General features: G+C 38.1%; 4 protein-coding genes across 8 annotated transcripts; 2 read left to right on the top strand and 2 right to left on the bottom strand.

The window, feature by feature from the left end:
• Positions 1-4,647: 4,647 nt before the first annotated feature.
• LOC107263871 lies at positions 4,648-5,156 on the bottom strand. The gene is made up of 2 exons (XM_025081679.1): positions 5,015-5,156; positions 4,648-4,905 (listed from the first exon to the last, which is right to left on the bottom strand). Exons 1-2 carry the CDS (start codon positions 5,024-5,026, stop codon positions 4,663-4,665), a joined length of 255 nt encoding a protein of 84 aa, XP_024937447.1. The 5' UTR covers positions 5,027-5,156; the 3' UTR covers positions 4,648-4,662.
• A 2,367-nt stretch (positions 5,157-7,523) lies between these two features.
• Positions 7,524-11,223, top strand: LOC107264341 (trichohyalin-like). 2 transcript variants are annotated; one of them, XM_025081674.1, is made up of 2 exons: positions 7,524-10,076; positions 10,138-11,223. In XM_025081674.1, the coding sequence occupies exons 1-2, from the start codon at positions 7,591-7,593 to the stop codon at positions 10,541-10,543; spliced, it is 2,892 nt and encodes a 963-aa protein (XP_024937442.1). In that variant the 5' UTR covers positions 7,524-7,590; the 3' UTR covers positions 10,544-11,223. The 2 variants fall into 2 exon arrangements, with proteins under 2 accessions (XP_024937442.1, XP_024937441.1); XM_025081673.1 differs by having other exon boundaries at positions 7,524-11,223.
• A 732-nt stretch (positions 11,224-11,955) lies between these two features.
• On the top strand, positions 11,956-13,255 carry LOC107264343 (zinc finger protein 511). Of its 2 annotated transcripts, none has more exons than XM_025081677.1 (3): positions 11,956-12,125; positions 12,372-12,469; positions 12,540-13,255. In XM_025081677.1, exons 1-3 carry the CDS (start codon positions 12,098-12,100, stop codon positions 12,990-12,992), a joined length of 579 nt encoding a protein of 192 aa, XP_024937445.1. In that variant the 5' UTR covers positions 11,956-12,097; the 3' UTR covers positions 12,993-13,255. The 2 variants fall into 2 exon arrangements, with proteins under 2 accessions (XP_024937445.1, XP_015587984.1); XM_015732498.2 differs by having other exon boundaries at positions 12,004-12,125; positions 12,268-12,469.
• On the bottom strand, positions 13,208-16,874 carry LOC107264342 (cell death specification protein 2). 3 transcript variants are annotated; one of them, XM_015732497.2, is made up of 2 exons: positions 16,745-16,874; positions 13,208-14,929 (listed from the first exon to the last, which is right to left on the bottom strand). In XM_015732497.2, exon 2 carries the CDS (start codon positions 14,905-14,907, stop codon positions 13,972-13,974), a length of 936 nt encoding a protein of 311 aa, XP_015587983.1. In that variant the 5' UTR covers positions 14,908-14,929; positions 16,745-16,874; the 3' UTR covers positions 13,208-13,971. The 3 variants fall into 3 exon arrangements, with proteins under 3 accessions (XP_015587983.1, XP_015587982.1, XP_015587981.1); XM_015732496.2 differs by lacking the exon at positions 16,745-16,874 and adding an exon at positions 15,572-16,688; XM_015732495.2 differs by lacking the exon at positions 16,745-16,874 and adding an exon at positions 15,056-15,328.
• Between the last annotated feature and the right edge of the window lie 1,990 nt (positions 16,875-18,864).

Genomic DNA, 18,864 nt, shown 5'->3' on the forward strand with positions numbered 1-18,864 from the left:
CGGGAAATTTGAAAATTCATATCTCGCGATAACGAAGGTATTAAGAGACGCGACTTCTCGTATGGACTTAACGAGTTCTTGGCTATTTATTTTTATATTATTTAACGGTCCCTCTTTTTTGGGGAATTTTTAAAAGGTTTTTTTCACCCAACAGACACGGCCAAACTTTCTCTGTCTGTTAGCAAGACGTATGGGAGGCGGCTGGTCTTGGCCAGGGTTCGACTTGACTTCCGACTTTCTCTGCAGAAAACATTGAGTCTGCGAAGGGTCTCATCCCCCTTCTCTACAAAGATGCTATAAATTCTCTTCCCTGATCTCTGGATAGTGGCCGAATATAAGAAGCCCGACGCGAGGTACTCGAGGGTCGGGAAGGTCAAATAGCCAACTGTTTTGCTCTTCGATTTTGGTACTACCGGGATACTCGATAATTCAAACCACTTTGATGTCCGATATAGGATGAAAAATTAAATCTTCTTTTAGTGTATTGCCTACTGTTACTATTCATTACTTTTATCTAATGTATGCTATACTATATGTATTTTTTAATAATTTAATGGAAACAGGCTTGGCGCGTGGTGGCTGGCCCTACCTGGAATCAGGAACAGACCAATCTCACAGTAACTTCCGGACGGGAAATGCGTACCCGCGGACCATGGACCAATCGAATCTCACAGCGAATTTAACACCCCTCGAGGAAAAAGTCGAAATTTCCAATTTTATCGAATCTCCGGTCGTCTGTCGTTTTGACAAGCATTACCGTCCGATCCCTACGGCTGATCGCCGACGAATCAAATTTTTATTTCTAGACAATTTTTGAGTACCCAAATTATTTTTAAAATTTACACGTAAAATTGTAAATAATAATATATGCATATCCAAATAATCCAATGATCGAATCCTACCTTATTGTGAATTCAAAAACTTTGTAATAATCCAGTAAAGAATATATTTTGAAAAATTATATTAAACTACCGAGTACCCATTGTACACTTTCTTAATAAAAATGACGTCTTTTCCTCTCGGTACGTCATGTACTTCCGGTATACGACATGAGATTTGCCGAGTTGCAGCCAGGCGAAACGACCTTATCGGAAAGTCATAAACACGTAAATCCCAGTCGTAAATTAGGATCGTCGATGCGCTGGACTTTTCGACGATTTTTTTTCATTCGAAGAACCGGAAGTGCCGGCACTGCACGTCAGCGCGTGGTACGCTACTAGGCTCGTACGAGGCGTCGTTGAGATTCATATACGTTTAAGGAAAATCAAAGATGGAGTTATTTCTAAAGAGGGCCAGCACAGCGCCATTAGAGGAGTTAAGAATTTTTACGATCAGAGGCAGCCAGTGTATGCCGTAGTAACAAGGATGAGATGATTTCAAGAATGCAGAGCACGTTCTCAACCAATGCCGGCAGCCAGGCAGTAAAACAAATACGTCCCCCTCTATACGGGGTGTCTCAGCAATACGAGTGGGTATCGTAGTCCTCGTTACGGGTACGGATCAAGTCAAACTCCATAATATCATCCCATTCGATATTTGACTTTCTTTTTTGACTTTTTTTTTTCGTTTCCTGAAACAATGTCTATTTAGCATTTTTTTTTAAATCTTTAAGCTCAAATTTTGTAAATAAAATGTATATATGCGTATGTTGTTTTTTTTTTGTTACACCCGTTAAGTATAATGTGGCATGGAGCAACGACAAGAGGCCTAGTGCAGAACAAGAATGTCTCCTTCTGAAAATGTCCTCTTTAGAGTCCAAATGAATGATGGACAGGTGAATGAAGTGGCCAATGTGGGTTGGTTTCAGCATCTCATGTGACACGCACGCCAGACCTCCATTGTTTTCATCTCCCTTTGATTGAGTGCCCGAGAGTTCTTTGTTCTCTCAAGGAAAGAACCCTTCCACCTCTTTTTCCCGTCTAAGAGAACTGGCCTGTCACGATTCATCCGGGACTTTTTTGAAAATTTCAACCCCTGCGTGTCGATCGAAGACTGCCTGTCGTCATGGGAATAAAACTTAACCGTCTTCGAGTGGCGAGTTGGTTAAATTGTTACTAATACCGGGATTTTTGAGAATTAGTCTTTCTGAAAAAAAAGGGTTTTTTATGTTTGGAAATTAGAGTTAGTCACTGTTTGTGATTTTGGACGAGATTGGATTCTATAGGAATATTATTTTTAAGGGTGGTTATTGACCTTTAAGTGAACCGAAAAATACCGACAAGTGTGCTCCATTCTCAAATTGATCTGACCCATGGTCCATTTTCATGATCTGATCTTTGAACCCTGCTCCAGAGAACCCCTTTTATCTGAATAGCGTGGATGGACCAGTTTTCACCTGATCTGGATCGTGATCCATTTTTGGAGGTTGCATCAGGGTCCAGTTGTTGAGCGATGGAGATACGAGTTACAACCTAACCTCTAAAAGGAAACCTGTCTATTCGCGTGCCGAGGTCCTGGCCCTTAGGATTCTGTGACTGGCAGGACTGCCAGCGTGCCACCTGAAACTGGTCCATCTAGGGGATGCTGACCCTCTTATATAATGGACACTGTCCACTTAAGGGTAAATTTAGACCGCAAAATGCTCTCGTTTACCCTTTGACTTTTATCTGGCCACGGGAGATGGATGCTCCCCTTAGTTATTCAAACCCTATTCTTATATAATGCACGTATAAACGATTCTCTATGGACCGGATTCTGTCTTTTCGTTGTATTGCTTATGCATAACTTGCCGAACAGGTCCTTGGCGGAGGGTACACACTTTCAGTTTATCCCGAGTGCATAATGGGGTTATTTAATTTTGAGAGCAAATGGTAAACGGGTACACCCTATAGGGGTTGTTACTCTCTTGGTTATCTGTTCGGTCGTTACGTTTAATAATACAGTGATAATCGATTACGGAATTCTTAACAAAGCAGCCATGGTGGTTTCCATGGAAAACTGAAACAACGAAGTGTCGGTAAAGTAGTTTGGAATTTTTGACAGTGGAGACATCTGACCAGCCGGTATCGCGTCGGTACTACAGTTTATCCTTTCAATATTATCTTTGACGAAAGATACACAAACGCCGTCGGTAAGTTAGCGTCAAAAGATAAAAATGTATGTTTTTAATACCTAAAAAATTGTTCCTCATATTCTCCTAATTGTTCCGCTGCCATTATACAATGATTAAAAAATATTCATTACACAGCAAAATTCACTCTATTTTGCTCCGTAATTTATTTTATTAAAACAAGCGCAACCTTATAAAAAAAAAATTTGCAAATTACATTCGAAATGAAAGTTCACTGGTTGCCCAAGAGATGGCGCCACTTATCATGCCCAGGAGATAAAATGATTTCGAATGATAGCATATTTATAATTTCAATTGATAGCATATTCTTGAACAAGCTGTCAATATGCGAATGCAACTGTGCAGTAAATCAAGTTTAATGGCTGCATACAAATTTCCTAATAAAAAATGTCACAATCTATGCTATACTCGCTCTACACTGAAATTCTATTTCTATTAGTTTCCCTTTGTTATGTTCCTGCGTTTCCAAGCAACAATTCTGTATATATGTACTAAAGCTGCACCAAGCACGATGATTCGGTAACGAAGCACAGTATTGCACGTATCATAAAGAGAACGTGTTTTAATAGTGTAAATAGTTGTTAATTTCGTAAAAAAAAAAAAGAAATACAAATGTTAGCGCAAAACTCGCGTGCTATGAGAAAACCTAGTCAGGAATCGGAGCAGGAATTAAAATTGCAGAAAATTAAAGAACTGACTACGATAATAAAGGTTCGGTCATACGATACTCGATCGATAAGTGAACTCTGACATAACGTTACTAAGGTCAATATCTATTTCCTGTTCAGGACACGGACAGAAATCTGACAGTTTGCGAGGAAATCCTATCATCTTATATAGAAAAACGATTGCGGGTAAGTCTTACCGCAACGAGTACAAAATAGTATTTTTTTTTCAAAAAGTTAATTATTTGTCGCGTGACAATAAGTCGAAGAAATGATAAAAAAAGTGATACTGGCGATATTACAAGGAGTCATTCGATTTTACGAACTCGATGATTTCAAGCGTGTCGAACTATGACGCAATTAATTGCAAACCATTAATTACGAACGATTTACGTATATTAAAAGAAAATTACAAAATTAAACAAAATTGAGTCATCTCCCATTTTACACTAACTAATACTATCAACGATACTTTTAGTGATACCGAGAACTAAAATCTCGTTATGAAAAAATATACAAAATACATATCAGCGCGTCTTTATCACTTATCAGTAAATTTCACGGTTGTACAAAAATGAAAAATATATATAAAAATTACACGCACGCGCAACTTATCAGCCATTTCGATTTCTTGTGGCACCTGAAATCGATTAATGATAACACCATAGCACATACTCTCTCTCTTCTTTCTGCTCTTAATCATTTCCCATGCCATCCACTTCCATGACCACCGTGCCACCCTCCGTACCACCATGGCCAACCAGGATACCACCCACCGTACCATCCATGACCATTCCAGCCACCCCAACCGCCATGCCACCCACTCCCGCCATGACTCCAACCTCCGTACCTAAAAAAATAATTAAAAATTATTTTAACAACAAATTCCAGAACGACTTAAATTATTCCTAGACAAACACACGGTACTCACCATGGCCAACCATGTCCACCATGTCCACCATGACCACCATGACCGCCGCCACCCCAGGCCCAAGGACCCCAACCGTAGCTTCTCTTATCTACTTTCTTATCTGATCCTGGCTCCTCCGGCGATGCAGCTTGTTGACCTTGAAGAGCTGCAGCAGCCTGAGGTACATCGTTGGTCTGGGTTATTTTTTGGGCCTCAAAAGCCTCGTGACCCAAGGCCAAAGTGGCCAAGGCAAGGACCACCTGAAATAATAAAAATATATTAAATGCATTAAAAATTCTTAAAATTCTTATAAATTTTTGCACTACTCAAATTTGACTTTGACAAAATCACAGGATAAATCGATCTTACCAGTAACTTCATATTAAGTCTAGTTCACCAGTCGACTGATGTCCGTCCGGATGGTTGACACTTCTTTTATACTGGATTTTCCCATACGAGTCGTTTACCAGATTATGGTAAATTCTAGATCCACCGGTACCCACGTACAAACTCCTGACTGACAACTCTGCCCAGCCACACCCATCTTGAGAATTGCAGGTTTATACGTAATTCCTTGGATCCACAACTTCACCTCGGACACGTGTGACAATACTAGTAAAGATCATCGATAAGGATTTAGAAAGATCATTTATAACGATTGGCTATGTCGGTAAGTCATCCGTTGGACATGCGATTGACGTATACGAAATTTAAATCTACGAGTCACTCTGCTTTATGAAAATTTATTGGAGAAATCTTCAACCGATAATAATTGCTTAGCAAATTAAGTACGAAATGACAACTTGACAAAGCGGATAATCTCACGATTTTGCATAATCATCGAATGATCGACGCAACCAGGAAATGGGCTACTGGAACACGTAAATGGTTCGATCAACTTCTTTATAAATTCGTAAGACTAATTATCGATGATTTTAACATTACTTTAATGGCGTCTGTATAATATATATACACACACAGTATATATCTCATAGCTTACTCAATACGTAGCCATAAAAACTTAACGAAATACTAACTACATACTTGGAATCTCCGTGGTGAATCCCTCTCTCTCGCACTCATGACCAGTGACAATGCTTAAGAGAGCCAACCCGCGGCCTTCTAGAAGCTAGGAGAATGTAAGCTGGGTAAGATAATTTTTATTAAAACTATTTAATTTCCTACTTTCTCAATGAACAAAGAACCAACCAGGAAAACATCCCTTGTTACAGAAGCACTTTTATAAACCCGTCCAGCAAGATTCCACTATATCCGGTCTAGTGGATACAAAAAAAATAATTTAACCCTATAATTAATTAATACGGAAAAACATGAAATAAATTATCGTAATACGTCATAGCTGATTGATAAATTTTTTAATGGTCGATGGGATAAAATTTATCACTCTATGAGGAGATCGTATTTATCATTCAATTGGCAGATATCAAGCTGTCTTAATATAAAATCAATCGATCGATTCAACCCGATGAGATCAATGAGCGTGCACGTGTTTGAACGTTCCCGCCAAAAGTGTCAGGCCATTGCGCAACATCCGTTCTCCATATATTTATGGCGAACATGTGTTTTTCTAAGGAAGTGGTTTTGTAGCGCCAAACTAGGAAACCAAGAGTGTCCCGTTCGACACCAGCAACAGACTTTCTCCAGAGCAGGTTGCACTTACGAAAGTGAATCTAGATGGTCTAACGTAATTTGCCGGGAGTAAAAAAGTGAAGAGAGAGAGAGAGAGAGGGAGAAAGGGAGAGAGAGAGAAAGAGAAAAACGAACGTAAAAAGAAACCGAACGACATCGATTAAATAATTGTCGACGCAAGTCTAAAAGAATCGGACGTTGTCCATTTGGTTCGGATTAGAAAATTTCAAAAACATTTTGAAATTCCCGCGCGTCCGTTCGGTCGTCGAACTTGCTCGCATTGCGAATGCACTTCAATGAAAAACGAATTAGCTGACCATTTATTGCCTACGTACTATTTAAGTTTTTCTTGTGCAATTTACACTTTAACAGGCATACCTTAATCTGCTTAGAGTTCTCGCCAATTCGAAATGCTTTTGCTTAAGAGTTTTGTATACCTTAAACCACTGTTGTTGTGCATAAACGTATAATTCATTGTGATTCGTCCTGTCACTCTTGTATAAACCAATTACGAAAAATTGTACTATCTGGAAACGTGTACTTATTAGATTTCTGGTTATTCTTTTGTTTTTGTGCAATAACAAGTGCATTTCGCAAACAGACAATTTGAATTTAGGGATGGTTGCCAATTTCATTTGAACTTTCACTCGAATCAGAAAACAAAAATTAAGGAAATTCGTTTAATGAATTTTTTGTCTATATTTATTACGTCGTTTATACTTCTTGCTGTAAGGATCTTTATACGTTTTACAATGACGTTGGTACTTTATTGTAGTTAATGGGAGAATTTGGGATCTTGGAATTCCTAACAAGACAATTGGACAGTTATTCAATATTCAAACGACAAGTCGATACCGACGGTTCACTTTTTCGCCGTCTGTCGTTTCGCTTCAGTTCCTACAAATAAGTAGGTGTATATCCATGTAATTGAAGAGAAACTTACCATTTCTTTCCGATATTATGCAAAAATTTATCCCCACTAGATAAACTATTGTTTATGACGGTTGGCACTGAGCAGTGGACAGTTCGTGTCCGAGCGTCGATCTAGGAAGTCGTTCCTGTAAAAGGATAATCCCTTAAAATAGATTTGGTGTAAATAAATACCAGGCAGATACGAAAATAAAATACTTAATAAAAAAAAGCAATAGTTGATCATCAATAAAATCACAAGAACAGAGTTAAAATTATACCAGGATATTTTGGAATTGTATTAAAAACTTTTCAATTCCCCCAGGATCCTCCCCGCTATGTGGTGTGCCAATGTGTGAAGTGTTAAGAAAAATTTCATGCAGTAGATGCGAAAATTTGCAAATATGGAATTCCGTGTACTATTGTGGTTACTGTGCATCGCGTATGCATTCGCAACAGTCACGAGTGACGCAACGACAGAGAATGCGGAATTGGAAGTTACTAAGGACAGCGACAGCAGCGCCACCGAGTTAAATAAGACAGATGAAAATGGAACTAATCATAATAATTCGGATAATAAACCACGTGATAAAAGGACCCTGGGTATGATCCTTACAGGACTTGCAGGAATCCTTGGCTACACAGTCTCGCCAATACAAGCGGCGTCGTTACCAAATCCAACGCTTCCGCCAACGTCGTCACTACCAGCCATACCCATTCCAGTATTCCCAGTTGGAATTCCCGCCGCGCCAGCGCCACCGCCGCAACCGCCAGCGCCACCTAAGGAGAGAGAAAACATACGTCTTACTGGTGTTGTCAATTTTGGTAACAATGGCGACCTCCTGGGACACTTGCAGCAATACGAGCAGATCTTCCATGGTGCAGCTGCAGCATCATCACCAGCCAAGCCAAGACCTAAACCACCTATAGGACCACCTATACTCGCTGACATTCCTTCACCGATCGCTCCGAATCTGCCGGCTCCTTATCCGCCTGCACCTGCCCCAAGACCTACCAAGCCGTTACCTATGAGAACGGAGTACGAAGTGGAGTACAGGAATAATCAGAACATAGAGAATTATAAAATTGAGAACAAGGAACTTAAGGATGAGACTGAACTGACTACGCCTAGTAGTAAATATACTCATGATATTTATATACAGGAACCTAACTGGAAAAAAAATTATGACGACCGATTGGCACAACTGGAAAGACAGCAGGAAGAGTATGCTGAGAGACTGACGCAGCATGAAGCTCAGTCTAAGCCTAAGGAAGAAGAGGAAGAGATAGTGGAACGTTATCCTAACAGGGAGAAAGAAATTGCTGACAGAGATCGTGAGTACGCGGCTAAGTTAAGGGAACAGGAAGAATCAAAACATGAATCTGATCATAGAGATTACGAAAACGATCGTGAGGAACCACGTGAGAAAAATGAGAACTATTCTCAAGGGAAACAGTATGAGGATTATTCAGAGGAGCCGCCACGTTATAGGGATTATGATAACGATTCTAGAAATAAGTACAAGGAATATACGGACTATGAGGAAGCACCGGATAAAAGCTCTAATCAGGATCATGAAGAGAAATTACCGATTATTAGGAACGACGAGGATTATAAACCGGAAGTGCCGATGAATAGTTATGGGGAGAGTTTGGAGAGGCAAGGAGAGATCGATGAAAATATTGCTGATTATTTTAGTAAATTTAAAAATCCACATACTGGAATGTATGATACTGATAGGATTCAAACTGCGGGAGGAGAGGGTGAAGGGTCAAGGTGGGAGCAAAGCTTGAAGGATCAGGATAGAATTCGACAGGAGTATTCTTCACCTGCTCCTGAGTCCAGGTACGAGGAGTATGATCTGGAGGATGAGGAGCCTAGAAAAGAAAGTATCAAGGAATCTGAAAACGTCGAGAACCTTGATGATGATGTTGGTACCACCCGAGAAACTTATGTGGAACAAAAGACACCAGATTATTCTGAGGCCTTTGGGAGGTATGAGCCTTATTCGAAAAATCTGGAACCGGAAGAGGGTGACCATGTGCTCACATCTCAAAGTGAAAGCGGAAGTCCTCAAGAATCCTATAGGAAAGATGATTCTAGTGAGGAATCTCGGAACGATGAACAAAGTGAAGAGCCAAAACGAAAACCACCTCCGGAACGTTACGAATTTAATTTTAAAAATTATAATCCTTATTTTGCACCAATACAATATATTTATAGTAAGGACGAGCTGGAGGATACCACTGCCAAAATTTTGTCGTCCTATAAAAATTCGGAGGCGTCCAAGGACGAGGAACAAGGCTCTGATGAAGAGGAGAGTAGGAAGCATATCCACGAGGAAGAATTGAGGCCCAAGATTGGTCTACCTGAGAAATTGGCCTTGAAGAATCTTCACGAAGGCGAAGCTAAGGAGATCAACGCCTGGCCAGCGCCTTTTGATTATGTTTTCGATAGTACGGAACAGACAATTGTAGCTCAGGCTAAGAACAGTGAGCAAGCACCTAAGTCGATACCAAATCAAGAACCAACTTATCAGACGCCATACGAACGGCCCATAAATCATGGACCCAAGTCCGAAGATTACAAAGATCAACCGGAAGCTGATGATCGTGAAGATTATAAAAATTATAACCAGGTCCCATCAGCTGATGATGTTGACGACGTCAGTCCTCGTCAAGGTTACGTATTGAAATCTACATCCTCGACTCCATTTTATCCCAATGGTGGATACTTGGAGTCCTTTCGTGCCGATGATGGTCCAGCCGATCACCAAGAACCTCCCGCAGCATCCAGTGGTCCAGCACCTAAAAATGAGGAATCGCAAAGGAATCGAGAATCCCATGATGGTCCCGCTAGTTTTCTGGACAGGTATAGATATGGATTCGGAGATGAATCATCTCGAGAAGAACCACCTAAATTCGAATTGCAGGGTCACCAACCAGCTGAACAGGAACAGGGCTTCCAGTCAGCATCCCAGCCACAAAAAGTCCCAATTCAACATTCACACGCGTCAAGTGTTCCTGAGCAAGTGGAATCCAAGGAGCAGCGTCATCGGGATGGACCCCAGTATGAACATTATTACACGAAGTCAGTGCCACAAATTAATGGGAGAAGATTCGACGAGAATTCCGAGGGGTATCAAACAGAAAAAACGGCGGAAAACTCAAAATCAGAGTACAAACGGAAGACTCCAAAGAAATTTGATGATCCCCAGAGCGCGCATGACTTTTTTGAATTCAGCAAAGAGGATTATAATATTGAAAAGGAAAATTCACCCCTTTCAAGTTCTTCCGGTGTGGAGAGTACCACGGCTTCTGTATCTGATGAGGAATTGAGATTATTGACAATTCCTGAACCAGCGCCTTATGACTATGATGCCAAATTGACCGAATTCACGGATGGTCCTGAAACCGATACAGAAAAGGTTAAGGTCAAAGAATATAGGAATAAAGTAGCGACCTTAAAGGTTTCAGAATTGAAACAGCTCGGTCCAAATGGTCCAGTGCATCTTATAGGCTACACTCATAATTTCTAATAAGTGACTTTCTTAGTTAATGAAGAAATTGAATGTAGCGTCATAGAAGGAGATGCTAATTTCTGTAAAGAAATAAATTATAAGGCGGCAATTATTCTGGCGTCAATGGGAATTCAAATACAAAATGTAAAAACAGCACTTGTTAGCTTGAGATAATCAATTACGAATTAATTTAAATGAATTTATTTAATTGTTATTTAATTTATTGTAAGTGCTTGACATTTTCCATTGTTTGTTAGGTCAAACAATAAAATTGTTATTACCTGTAAAAATGAGCGCACTGTTATTTTATTGAGGTTCACCGCATACCAAATGTTAATGAATAAGTGAACGTAAGCAAAACTGATTGTTACCTGTAGTAAATAATGTAATAATAATAAATATTCTTGCGAAAAAAATACGACTTTCTAATTATTTGTTTCACTTGAATTTCCCAATCATTTGCCATTCCGACGAGTATATGCACTATTGCGCACTGTGTTTCAGGACAAAAGAGAAGCCATGCAGCAGCAGCATGAACTGGAGGAGAAGATGACGGACATTTTGGATAATTTGAAATCGCGTTTATTAGTGGAATAAAAATGTCATTCGATGTTTCTCAATTCTGTATTAAACGCTATTATAAATATTCTATATAGTATATCGTAATCATAGTTAAGACAATGCATTCTTGTTCAATTTATAATTTACGAGTATTCCTCGTCATATATTTTTTTTCGACAAAATTAATTTGATTACATAATTTTATGATTGCCTATCTGCAGGCGCTTTTTGCTAGCCTCACGTCAGTTATTGGCCATTGCATATTTCAATTAAATAAGTATACAGCCCCGTATAAAAAGTTGCATACTGCGAGGGGCAACAGTCCAATAAAGGTTTTAAACACGTGTAAATTGTTATTTGTTAAAATTAACTCTATAATGTAATACTGTCATTGATGTCTATTTGTAGGTAATTTTGTATGCTTAATATATTATAATGTAGACAAATTATAATATTAAAAAAAATTATATGCTCCTGACGAATGTTACGTACCGCAGAACTTACGCAGCCTCAGTATGGCTGTAACATCGACCGCAACAGATTGCAGCGTATTCAATTGTTTTTATATGAATGTGATTTAAAACGTTTGTTTTATAGGCTATAGAGTGAAAGTTAGGGTAGCAACGTAATTTTAAAAAATCTGTGAATATTTGCCAGACAAATAAATTCTGTAGGAATTAACAATGGAAGAATTTTTGAAAAAAATTGGTCTTGGTCGAAGGCCCATAAATGATCCATTTTTTGACGAATCATACAAAGTTTGTAAAGTGTTTCAACGTAAAGGAATAACAGTCGAAGACGAGGAGGAACTATGCCATATGCCGTCAGTTTTTACTTGAGTACATATTTCGTAATTTAAATAATGATCGTGACTCCCACCAGTTAACCTTATAGGTGTTACTGTCATTATGCCTTAAGTGTTGTTATGTATTAAGGAATATGGGTTTCTTCATATTGTGTTATTCATGGCGTTTCTTTCAGTATGAAGCAATTTCCATGCAACGTTCCTGGATGCAAAGCAATATTTGAAACCTTGTTGGATTTTGAAATGCATTATAATAGTATGCACCGTTATGTTTGTACAGAATGTAAAAAGAGTAGACCCAATGCTAGACTATTGGAAATTCATATACAGGAAAATCATGATAGCTTCTTCAAGATATTGGCAGAACGGCAGCCCATGGTAACTATGATAATAGTATTAGCAGTTTCCAGAAGTGTATAAGTGGGTATAATCGTATTCCTTTTTTCAGTTTCAATGTTATGTTTCCGAATGTGAACTTAAATTCAATAACCCCTGTGAAAGAAAAGAACACTGTATAACTGTACATAAATTCCCTAAGAATTTTCGTTACGATGAAACGGTACATCATAAAGATAAAGATCCTTTTAAGAACCACATGGAAATTGATCCACCCAAGGAGACACAGCAGCAAAAGACCAAAAAAATTGTGCATAATTTAAGTAAAAATCAAAAATGCAAAACGTTCACAGCTATTCCTAAAAGTAGCATACCGGACAATACAAATACTGTTCCTGCGAACAAACAGTCTGATACTCCTATTAATAGCAAATCATCCTTGACATTTATTCCTCGTCAAGTTCAGAAATCTTACTCAAAGCTACTTACGAATAATCAGAATAGAGAGAAAAATGTTTTAGAAACTGACAATATGATGGACTTGGTTGAGTCTCTTCCAAAATAGTTTTTTTTGTTATGCGTATTATTGTATATTGTGTCCATTATTTTAGTCCTTTATATCGTATTAAATTATTATAAAAGTAGAGAATTTTCCTTCGTCAAACTTTCCTCTCCACAGTAATTAACATTATGTTATTGTAATTGAAAGACAAAGTCTGTGATATACATATCTGCAAAAAGTCAAAAGAAGGGATAATATTTTACAATGATAAGTACCAATTCATTTTAAAAAATGTTCAGTTTTATTATAAATATATCTTAAATATTGCAACAGTCTTTCTTTATTTTACAAGGAACTCTCTTAAGGAAGATCAATATATGCTTGATGATATTTACAACCTGCATCCAAATGCGCTACTGACTACCGAACGCATTTTCATATCAAGGCGAATGTGAAAGTATTTTCATGGTACGCAAAAAAAAACGTTTTCATAACGGCTACACCTGTAAACCATGCTTAATGTGTGAACACAAAAAAAAACACTTAAACTTCTAAACTTTGGATAAAGCTAATAATCAGATAGCCTAGTCGGCAAAATCCTCGTTACCACATAAATATTATTTCTAAGAGTAATTTACCATGCCAACTAGGCACTCAGTTCTTCTGCAAACATTCCTGATGACGAGAAGCGACTCAACGAAATGATAGGAAAAGATAAGAAAAACAAGAGATCAATATGAGCTACCACGCGTTGTGAAAAAGAAAGAAAAAAAAACAGGTAAACAGTAAAACAAGAGATCATAAGAATAACGCGTCGTACAATAAACGCAATAATTTATATACAACCGCCTTTGTATATAAAGTATTTTATCAGTAATCACTGTCCTATGTAGTCGCGTCTCAAGAAAAAAAAATAAGAATCAAGAAAACTCCGTGCAAGGATGCACTCGCGAGTAACGCGCGGAACGAAAAATATTCACAGTATGACATATGAAAATATATGATCTTGAAAGATAAAAATACTAATATAGCACTACCTTACTCAATTAGAATAAACCATACACCTGAGCTTAGCCGTCTCATTTCTTAACGCTACCAATTCGTACTTCAATTTCATATTTTCTTGTTCGAGAAATGCAGCCCTGATTGCAATTTCATCTTCTTTCGCCCTTCTGGCGTCTCTGGACCGTTTTGCAGCTTCGTTGTTCTTCCGTCTTCTCTCCCAATAAGCCGCATCCTTCTCGTCTACTGTACTAGTCGGCAAACCAGGACTCTTCGTCACTCTCCTCATCTTGATATTGGTACCCTCATTGGTCCTCCTCACAGACTCCAGCATCCGTTTTCGAAATTCCGAGTAAGCCTCAGTCGAATTTTGATCATACACCAACTCAGCAGTACCCATGGACAGGGAAAGAGGATCCTTAGGATAAGCTTTGAAGGGTCTCGGCGCCTTTTTCGTCATTTCCGGCGAATGCAACGGAGACGACGCATCCAGATTCACAGTAGAGACCGGAAGTTGTGTATTTTTTAAAGAAGGCACGATGCTCTGTCCATTTGGAAGTAAACCCGACAATACATTGGATGCTGGTATAGAAACCATTGGCATTATAGGATAAGTTTGATGACCCATCGTCTCGCTACTTGTACTGATTCCTTTTTCATTGTAAATCGCCTCATATTTTGTCTTCTTTGGTGAATCCGTTTCTGATGGTGGCGTCACCATGAAGGTTCGTCCTTCGAATGGACTTTTTCTTTCCAATTCAGAACAATGAAGTCCAGACTGTTGACGACTATTTGAAATACACTCCATAGATTCTTCATATCCCATAGACAAGCAATCATTCATAATCCGTGTTTGTTTCTTACAGGAAAGATCCAACACCGGTGGCTCCAATGAACACTCGTTCACTTTCTGATTCAAATTCTTTGTGAAATCTAACGCTTCTAGATTATCCATGGCCGTTTGGTAATCCTCCATATATTTTTCCAGATGCCGTATACTGTAATCAAAAATCAAAACACAACCTTTAGAATACATACTTGAGATCCCAAGTCTTACATGTTATAGATTCAATTGTAAGTTAATGCAATTTTTAATTTTTTTTTTTATTCAAAAAATCACTTACGTCTCAACTGATTTCTATCAGACCAATTGGGAAATTATCGTTAGGACGGTAACACTGCCAATGTGTAAATGTGACACGAATCGAATTAAGCGTAACTGTTATACCAAAATGTCCTCAAGATTGTAATCAATCCTTAATACCTTGTTGACATTCGTAACATTGTACAAGGCAGTTGAAAAACACCAACCTATTACAAGACTGTCACTATACCTGAAGATCGTACAAACAATATATATCGTTACTGGAATATAGTCAAAAATTCAAATATAATGGATCCACATGGAAAATTGTCAGATTATGAAATTTTCTTTGTTTCTGCAACTTTTTTTTTCTAATTCAACAATGAATACTGAGATAAACAATTACATGATATTATAAATGAAGAATAGATCATGGATCAAGAAAAGATTTTAAATCGTCTTGGGTCAGTGTTTTTCAGTGAGTGAATACAAAAAGTGTTAAACATTTTTTTTTTCTTATTACTTTCAACGTTTTGTGTAATAAGTGCTGTCTTACCTAATAACAAATCCAAGGTTACACTCGGGTCACTAGAAACACAACACTGATTTGATATATGTATATATCTATATTTGTCAATCAAAAATTCCTTCGGTGTCGTGATTACAATTATCACTGTCGCTTCGCTCGTCCAGAAACTTTCTACGAAAAATTTCTCTCTTTCTGCAAAGTAGTTAGGTCGAACACCAAAATCGTATACTTCGAAAAGAGGGTTGCACTTTCGCTTTTATACGCCTCAACCCTTGTAGGAGTTAAAGTAGGGGGGATCTTTGGAGTCCGGTGGGGGTGGAGTAGATGACCATTAGAGAAAAACTAGAGTGGGGGCGGCACGCGTACTTCATTGCTGATTTTCCAAATCTGAATCCACGTGCACCATACATTGTTTGCTCGGGCTGTAAACCCCCTGAATATATGACACTGGCGACATATGCATGTCATATATATGCATTTATATACATATATACAAATATACACAAACACACGTCTGGTTATTCAGCCCAAATCCACCACCTGAACATGGTTTTTTGATTTTTTATCATGCAAATTTTTGTCTAGAACTAGGTATGCAACAATTTGTATCAAATAGCATATTAAATAAAAATATTTTTCTCGACGAATTTTTTTGTTTCAAAACACGAAGAACGCGGGAAAAATATTTTTACCACAGATCGCTCTAACCTTAAAATTACGGATGTGACAATTTAGTTAGAGGTAAAATAATATTTCGACCCTTCACCGGTACCGTGATTTTTATAGCAGCGTTACCTGCGCTGTAAAAATCACTCAAATATCCAAAACTGGCTAAATGACCATAGAAAAAAGGGGATTAGCCGATCTGTATTTTTTTTTGTTTACGACGTTTTCCAGTTTCACTATTTTTCCCATTTTTATAATTTTTATTATTTTTACCATTCACCCAAAGCTGACGATTTCTCGAAGTACTCGTAACCTTATTGTAGGTTGTATTATACAGTGTTGTACCGTAAGAGAATCTATACACGCATAATGTACATTAAGTTTTTGAAAAATGTCTCGAGCCCCCATAATAAAATTCTTTGCAACAAATAGATCCCGCTAAATTAATCCGTCCCAGCCAAAAGGTAGAACAGAAGTCGACGGACTACTAGAAAATCCAGTTACTTTACTTGAAAACAAGGTAAATCGCCTCACCTTATCCTGTAAAACTGGTCAGCTCTAAAAGTTGGTCAATCGCGTTGGGTCAACGGTGGCAGAATTCATCCCTGAGAGGTCAACTCGACTATACAATTTTCTTCTTAACCCTTTCGGTACTACCACCACTGTAATATTTCAAAGAGAATTGTTTCACAGGATCACGATAATTTACGACCCATCCGTTCCCCATTTTTCCAAGTCCTCTCAGTACGGCATAGCATGAATCGTGAAATTTGCGTAAAGAGCTCATAAATTAGACGGGGTGAACATTGCGACGAGTGAAATTTGCGGAAATTGCATACGACACAGGCAACTTTCTTCCACTGACACAAGAATATTGATGGTTACTAGTTACGGAATGGCCGCCATATGGCAGAACGCTTAAACGGGCCCAGATCTCTTTTGGGCCTCGTTCTCGAAACACTGGTACGCACTAATGGTCCATTTTCCAAATCCATATTTATTATCCTATTTTCATTCAGTACTCTCATGGAAATGATTATCAACCAGATCCCTACATTACCGACCGAGCAACCATTCACACAATTACTGATTGAGTCGCTACTACGAGGAGGTATCCATCTTTGTTTTTTCAAAGCTATCGGACTGTGTCAAGAAAAGTGAAAATGGTGCTTCCCATAAGGATACATCTTATTATGTCGTTTTCCTATAATCACGGTAAATTTACTTCTTCTTACTTCTATATATATATGAATATATGTATATGAATGTATATACATAAACACATACAAAATCCCTAACTCATAGAATACCCGTGGCATTGAATGCTCCGCCTTTTTCCCATGTATACAAATTTTTGCTCTTTTGGCCACATAACCCACATTTCTATGGTGCCAGGCGACCGCCAACCCGTTATTTGTATTTTCCCGTGCCCACCATAGATGAATGCATTTGTCATTTGCATCTGCTCGTCTAACAAAATACGGACAATCCTAACGGTGCACATCCAAGTGCACGGTGCATTGGCGAATCACTGACGAATTTTCTAGCGGAAAACTCCAATATCTCGTTAAGCCCATGATCAATGGTCCGTGCTCGTTATTTTGCGAAGAATGAAGATGTACATGTCTCTTACGAATTTCCCATAAACCATTTCCATGCGAGATCATCAGTAGCCCAGTACACAGCTTCCGTCGTTTTATCGACAAAAGGACAATCGTTATAATCAACGATAAAAGTAAATCCAAGAAATTTCTGTTTAATCAACCGTGATCAAATCTCACATATGTATATAGTCAAATGGTACAGTTTGTATATACCGTTCACCACTAATAATGGTATTTTATCAAAATGAATCAAAGGAAAATCCACAGTTTACCATTGAACGTTTTTCTTTCAGGCGACAAAGCAACTCAATTCCGGTAACAGCTTTCCCTATATTCAACTGCAATTGCACTACACAAGTCCATAGGCCTATTCAGATAAAGCTAACCAATAGTCACAATTTGGTCATCTATGAAAGAAAGATACCTATACAGGAAGTATAACTGTTTGTGACGTAAGTGAAAAATATCCATTGATTATCACCAGCAAAACGTCATATTACTAAACGATAGGTTTCGCTGAGGGTGATTACGGATGAATGATACATTATGCCTGGGGCATTTGAAAAAGTCATGATTGCTCATATTACCTATCAATAATTAATTATCTATTAAAATAAGTACCAATCAGTATGTCGTTTGAAATTTTAAATGGGTATAACTGTATATACATGTCAACCTTAACATAACAGTGTAAATATCTTATATAAGATACTTTGGCCTACGTGATTTTCTGATAGAATTTTCAAAAATGGCCTCAGGCTCCACATCGCAACCAATGAATTATCTACCATCTATCAGTTTACTAGTTAGTCTACGTGTTGTCAATAACGTAAGTCACTAACATAAAGTATATTTATGAGCTGCCACTTCGCTGTGACATGATGAAAATATTCCCCGAAAACGACAGGACGCGTTGGAGGTACAACAGTACGGTTAGGATCTTGAAAGAGAAATATGATTGCAACGAATATAGAAAAGAGATGGAAAAACAGTGTAAATAATATTACAAATGTTAATACTTACATTCACAAGTACGCAAATGATTTTATT

This window comes from Cephus cinctus, unplaced genomic scaffold (assembly GCF_000341935.2).
Source record: "Cephus cinctus unplaced genomic scaffold, Ccin1 Ccin1_scaffold0168, whole genome shotgun sequence".
NCBI classification, from domain to species: domain Eukaryota; kingdom Metazoa; phylum Arthropoda; class Insecta; order Hymenoptera; family Cephidae; genus Cephus; species Cephus cinctus.

What these genes read in the sequence shown, in the direction of transcription:
- LOC107264342 (XM_015732497.2), bottom strand. Translation starts at nt 14,907, where the DNA reads ATGGAGGATTACCAAACGGCCATGGATAATCTAGAAGCGTTAGATTTC.
- LOC107264341 (XM_025081673.1), top strand. Translation starts at nt 7,591, where the DNA reads ATGCGAAAATTTGCAAATATGGAATTCCGTGTACTATTGTGGTTACTG.
- LOC107264343 (XM_015732498.2), top strand. Translation starts at nt 12,269, where the DNA reads ATGAAGCAATTTCCATGCAACGTTCCTGGATGCAAAGCAATATTTGAA. An exon ending in TGGCAGAACGGCAGCCCATG is followed by an intron (nt 12,470 to 12,539) that starts GTAACTATGATA and finishes TCCTTTTTTCAG; the next exon opens with TTTCAATGTTATGTTTCCGA.